Source organism: Copadichromis virginalis, linkage group LG22 (genome assembly GCF_057382275.1).
Source record: "Copadichromis virginalis isolate Kocher_CV1m ecotype Utaka linkage group LG22, C_Virginalis_male_GT1.1, whole genome shotgun sequence".
Classification (NCBI taxonomy): domain Eukaryota; kingdom Metazoa; phylum Chordata; class Actinopteri; order Cichliformes; family Cichlidae; genus Copadichromis; species Copadichromis virginalis.
In genome coordinates, this window is record NC_140638.1 from 9263809 (window position 1) to 9270165 (window position 6357).

The following is a 6357-nucleotide window of genomic DNA, read 5'->3' on the forward strand; positions in this document are numbered from 1 at the left end:
GCTCTTCAAAAGATTATGATGGAGCTTGACTTTAACAAGATGACCTCTAAGATTCGCAAACTTAATTGTGAACTTAACACTGCACAGTAGTGTGTTTGCATGCATGTGTGGATGTGTATGTGCACATGCATGCGCATGTGTGCTTGGTTATTTTCTTGGTTGGCCTGCAGTGGTATTCTACATTCAAAAATTATAAGAACACCCATTTGAAAGGGAGATTTAAGTTGATTTCATTGATACATGTGTAGATTTTTTTTTTACATTGTACAGGCACAGTGCACATATAAACATTTTTGAGTACCGTATTTCCCGGACTACAAAGCGCACCTGAATATTAGCCGCACAAGCTAAAATCAGGGGAAAATCCTGTTTTGTACATACATTAGCCGCACCTGACTAAAAGCCGCAGGTGTTTCAATGTTGACTTATCATATGTAAGAGAATATGCACAAAGGGAATTGTCAGGAAAGAGATGGCTGTTTGGAGACACACCCCTTTTATTAATATTTTGAAAAACAAGTTATGGGTACATATTTGCACATGTGCTGTGCTTCATAAATGAGTAACAAATGTAGTACATAACAATAACCTACAGCACACCAGAAAAATAGATTCGGACTACCTTTTAGGCTCAGGTGCAGTGACACGGCTTTAACAAGAAGAAAAGTCAGTCATTCACCATCTTTCTCTTCTTCCTGCGCACTAAAACCACCAAAGTCCTCTTCTCCAATGTCGGAAACGAACAGGCTCAGGATGGCTTCGTCATCCACTCTCCGCTTCTCTCCTTCGTTGTCACTTTCAAAACCAAAGAAATCCTCGTTGTCAGTGTCAGAGTCGAACACCCTCAGAAGGGCCGTGGCGGTGTCCTCCTCTCCATCATGCAGCAGTCCAGCCCTTCAAAATCCGTTGGTGATCGTGGATGTTTTCGCACTTTTCCACGCTGTCAGAATCCACCGGTGGAGTTGGGCATAACTTGCTTTTCGCACGTTTATCGCCGCTCGTCATCCACGCCTCCCGCTGAACGCGTAGCGCTACTTTGAAGTTTGTTTTTCGCGCTACTTCGTACGGCACTACGTTTCCTGGCGGACGGACATGTGACTAACATACCACTCTTGAACCCCGATCCTTCCGCCAGGCAACGTAGTGCCGTACAACAGCGGAACAAACAAAACAAATCGTCTTACGATATCACAAAAATCATGGAAAATCCATAGAAAAGCCGCACCTGACTAAAAGCCGCAGGGTTCAAAGCTTGTGCAAAAAGTAGCGGCTTATAGCCCGACAATTACGGTACTTGCAAATTGGTTTAAAAAGAGTTTTTATAATGGTTTTATGCCAGTTTTAGACAGGTTGCAGGTTTTATACTGGTTTTCAAAAGGTTGCAGGTTTTATAAAACAAACATTTCTCTAATCATTTCTGTCGTAGCACTAAATCTGTATATTACTAATCCTCTCTATTGATTATAGTTAAAATGGTTTGGAACAATAAATAATTTTGAAATAATTGGTTGGCCAACTGTCTTGTTTTTTATAGGAAATGCAGAGCATTTTTGAACTGAAATAAAATGAAATGTAAAAAATATAGTTTGAATATATGTAAATCAATTACCTGGCTTCAACACAAACATATTAGTTCATGTTAATTTGGTTCGATGTGAATACATTAGGTTGGTTAAATTTCAATATATTAGCTTGGTTCAATAATTAAAATATGGTTCTATGTAAAAAAATCAATTTGGATCAATGCAAAATTTAAAGTTTCAGTCAAGTCTAGTAATATTGTTTATATCAACATAAAAGTATCAGGTCAAATCAAGTGACTCAATTTGGATTCTCTGAAGCCAAATATTTTGGATGTGACAATTGGACATCATTTTTTTAAATTTGAATAGGGTTATTCTTTTTACAGTGTAAATTTGCTAAGAATGTAATATAAGATTAGAATAGTGTTTATTTGTCTGCTTATTTATAAGGAACTCCATTAGCTTCCACAACAGTGGTTGCTAGTCTTCCTGGGGCCTAAGCCATCAAATACATCCATCCATTCGCTTCCGCTTATCCTTTTTCAGGGTCGCGGGGGGCGCTGGAGCCTATCCCAGCTGTCATAGGGCGAGAGGCGGGGTACACCCGGGACAGGTCGCCAGTCTGTCGCAGGGCCAACATACAGGGACAGACAACCATTCGCACTCACTTCCATTCACACCTAGTGACAATTTGGATTATCCAATTAACCTATCCCCACTAAGTGCATGTCTTTGGACGGTGGGAGGAAGCCGGAGTACCCGGAGGGAACCCACGCAAACACGGGGAGAACATGCAAACTCCACACAGAAAGACCCCGGCCTGATGGTGGAATTGAACTCAGGACCTTCTTGCTGTGAGGCAACAGTGCTAACCACCGTGCCACCGTGCTGCCCAATCAATTAAAATATTACACAATAAAGTGGATGCAAAATATCCACAATTTGGCTCTTACATCCACAGTGAGATTTTGCAATTGTGAAAATATAAGCATATAAATATCAATAACACTGAGGCAAAACACACCAATAATGTTGTTTAGATATTCTACTTTCCATGTTCCAGATCCCCAGAATTGATATTTTCACCGAATGGTCTTTTCTGTCTGCCAGTGTGTCATGCAGGTTTCAAGATTAATAAGCGCTGACACTCAACCTGACAAAGTGTGAATTTGCCAAGGCCACTGTAACATACTTGAGCAGGGAAGTGGGACGTGGTCAGGTGCGGCCCCTTAGCGCCAAAGTGGTGGCGATTAATGAATATCCCACACCTAAACAAAGGACTTGAACTGTGCAGATTCCTGGGAATGGTAGGTTATTACAGGAACTTCTGCAAAAACTTCTCCTCCATAGTCCAGCCATTAACTGATCTACTTAGTCCAAAAGTGGATTTTATATGAAAGTGCAAAATTCCTCCTCTGCCACACTCCTGGCTGTAATCTAAAGCACAGCGTTAACATAACTTTATGGCAGTTCAGGTACTACCATAAACAAGGTATAGCGTCACATCAGCAGTGACAACATCAGTGACATCGCTTCACGTCCTTTATAAGATTTTGTTTTCCTGATGTGTCATGATTTTTAGTATTCCCCAAAATCCGTAATTAGTAATAAGCTGTTGAAAAATAAAAAGATCACCTTAAAAAAAACTAGTACACATATTCTCTGTGTTTTAATTGGATGCAGGATGAAAGCAAACATGTCACACTGATGTGTTACAGCATTTTTCTTTTTTTAAATGAGTGAAGTTATCAAACCAGAAGCCAAGAGGCTTGATGTTGTGTCCAGTCCTACTGGATCCCTACTGTCTGTTTAACGAGCAGGCTGTGAAGTGTTAACAGCTCAATGTTGCTCTTTTTTTTGGCACCTGTTAGATGTTTAGTAATGATGCTGGATTCCTGATTCCTTGCAAGCTTTGTTTACTATGTAACTGAGAGACATTAGATGCAAGCAGCTTGACTCCCGGGGGCGGGTCTAGCGTTAGACGTTTTCTCACTGGCTGCGTGCGCAGAGTATTACTTTGAACAGGAATAGGAAACAAGCATTAATGAACAATACTAATCAGATGTTCTACAGCACCTGAAACATTTGAACAAGCTAAACAAACCCTGGATGACTGAATAAAATTAGCACTAAATCTGGTACTTGAACACAGTGAAATCTCTTCATTTCTAACATATTTATGGCTGTGATGAACACGCAGCGCTCTGAAAATGGGCTTAGGTTAAATTTAGAAGAGGGATGAATTAAAATTTAAAAATAAACAAAAACACATTTCAAATTAATGTATGAATTTAACTGACAAATTCTGAGAGCCTGTGGGCGGGACCTATTTTCAATGGGCGGGAACTATTTTCAAACATCAAAGCAAAGAGAATGAGGCCATGACATCACAGTCACCAAAATTCTATAAATAGGGGTGAAACAGCACACTGGTCAAGCACGTTTCTTACTTACAGTCACGAGCGATTCACTAGACGAACTTTTGTTCTGCTACAGCCAACTTCAAACCCTGATTCACATTTGATTATCGAATTCACATCTGAATATCTTATTTAGTGTAACACGCTAAATTTGTTTCAAAGTTAAATATCAAAAATGAGCAATCAGGAAGGAAAACCAGAATTTGTCTTCACTCTGCCAAAGAGTGCACTCGACAACCTCATGCTGGTTAGGAAAGCCTTGCAAAACTCTCTGACTGAAAACAAACTTTTAAAAGAGGGTGAAAGTAGAGCCAGACAGCAAATCAAACAGATGATGACTCAAATTTCAAACATGCGCACCAAGCTGGAGCTGTATGAGAACCAAGCTGCAGGAGTCACTGACGAATCAGTGTCGCGCAAACCGCAGGTGAGCAGCGCCACCAAAGAAAAAGAGCAACAGACGTGTTCAGATCAGGAAAAGGTCAGCAACCTTGACCTTGAGATGAACTGTCTGAAAGAGCAGCTTCAGCAGAGGGACAACGAAATCCTGATGCTGAAACAGGAGAAGGACACTCTGTCTGCCAAGTTCACGCAGCTCCAGAAACATGAAAGAGATCTGAAAGAAACTATGTGGAATGCTCTGTGGAAAGAACAAACACTGAGAGAGAATCTGGAGCAGGAGAAAAAAGTCCTGGAGGAACAAAATAAGAAACTCCTGGAAGAACAGAAAGTGGTGAAGGACACAACAGAAGAAGTCAAAGAGGCCATCACAAAATGTCAGGATGCAGAGAAAGAAGAGAAAGAACTGGAGGAGGACAAGAAAGCTCTGCAGCCACAGAGTGAGGACTCCAGCGAGATTAAAGAAAGTCAGGCAGAGACAAACATACCAGAAATGCAGACAGGACTGGACACGCAGAGAAAAGAATTAGTAGAGTCTCAGACTGAAACACAGGAGACGGCAACCCCAGAGTCGTCCTCATCTGATTGTCTGAGTGGGGAAAAGTTGTGTGTCAACAAAGTGATTGAGTTGGTGGTTTCACAGGCCATAGAACAAGTCTCCACTAAATACAAGCTCTTCACAGAGCGCCTCACTGCTGACTGCATTAGCGATCGCCTGATGGAAAAAATTTGGCCTGAAATTGAGCCGAAACATTTGGATCTATCCCCCAAATGGCTGAAAAACATAGACAAGGCCATTCTCAAGGATCTTTGCAAAAGACACAACTGCAAGGGAAAATATCTGATTTTCAATCTGAGGGAACAGCTTGATAGTATTACTGTCCCAGCCTTCACCAAACACCTGTTGGCATTACCAACAAGAGTACTTAGTGTCTCTAAACACAGGGAAGAGTACCAGGAGGCTGTGAAAAATGTCACCAAAGATCTGGTAATGCACGCTATGAAGGGAGAAAATGAGGCAGCTACATGGAATGCAGGAACATCAGAGTTTATTGTACAGAGGCTTTCCCACAAGATCTGGAACAAAATTTTGTCCAAAAGCTACAAAATGTCCATGGAAAACATTGAACAACTCGGCCTGAAAGTAGCCAATGATCTCCGTGAAAAGTGGCCTTCTCCAATACTGTTAATGAGGTCAAGCAACCCAGTGGTTGACGAAGCGGTCGTCAGCATATTCAAAAAACATGCCAAGCTGAGGAGCCAAAATGTCATCTTGAGGGTTTTCTCATGAGAACGCTAAAATCGAACTGAAACGTGCACGTGATTCTGTTACAAAACTCTTAAACTGGCGTCAAATATTCTTTTAATTCAGCAACCTAAATTACATTTTAAAACCCCAACTTCCTTCCCTCATCACTAACTGGCCGAGGCAGATGGCCACCCCCATCTCAGAGCCTGGTTCTGCCGGAGGTTTCTCTCTTTTAAAAGTGAGTTTTTCCTTCCCACTGTCGCCAATGTGCTTGCTCTAGGGGCTTAGTTTTTGTGCATTATTGTAGGGTCTTCACCTTACAATATAAAGCACCATGAGGGAAGTGTTGTTGGAATTTGGTGCTTCTTAACTCAAATGTCCAATTACATCAGGACATTTTGAGTTAAGAAATAGCACCAAACCAGAAATTAAAAAAATAAAACAAATAAAAAAAAAACAAAAAACCTTTGAATTTGTGCTTCCTTTCATTTGCTGTAAATTTACAAAGAATGCAATAGTAGATTAGAATAGTGTGTCTCAATCTTATGTATCATAGCATCATTTCCCAGTTTGAAGTGGATGTCATAGTACTGTCTTTCTGTATGTGTGTACAAACCGGTAGTGAAAAAACACAGAAGATAAATAAAGTATAACCTGTATTTGATGTTAGCTGGTTACATTTGTTTAGATATTCTACTTTCCGTGTTCCAGATCGCTTTGCCCAGATAGCTTCCTGTATTTGAAGATATTTACAAGTATTTCTAGT

At 40.6% G+C, this 6357-nt stretch overlaps 1 protein-coding gene across 1 annotated transcript; it reads left to right on the forward strand.

The window, feature by feature from the left end:
• The first annotated feature begins 2432 nt into the window (after positions 1–2432).
• On the forward strand, positions 2433–6055 carry LOC146682701 (uncharacterized). Its single transcript, XM_085446543.1, has one exon. It carries the CDS (start codon positions 4119–4121, stop codon positions 5631–5633), a length of 1515 nt encoding a protein of 504 aa, XP_085302669.1. The 5' UTR covers positions 2433–4118; the 3' UTR covers positions 5634–6055.
• The last annotated feature ends 302 nt before the right edge of the window (positions 6056–6357 follow it).

Bases quoted from the DNA above. Each gene is read 5' to 3' on its own strand.
- LOC146682701 (XM_085446543.1), top strand. From the start codon at position 4,119: ATGAGCAATCAGGAAGGAAAACCAGAATTTGTCTTCACTCTGCCAAAG.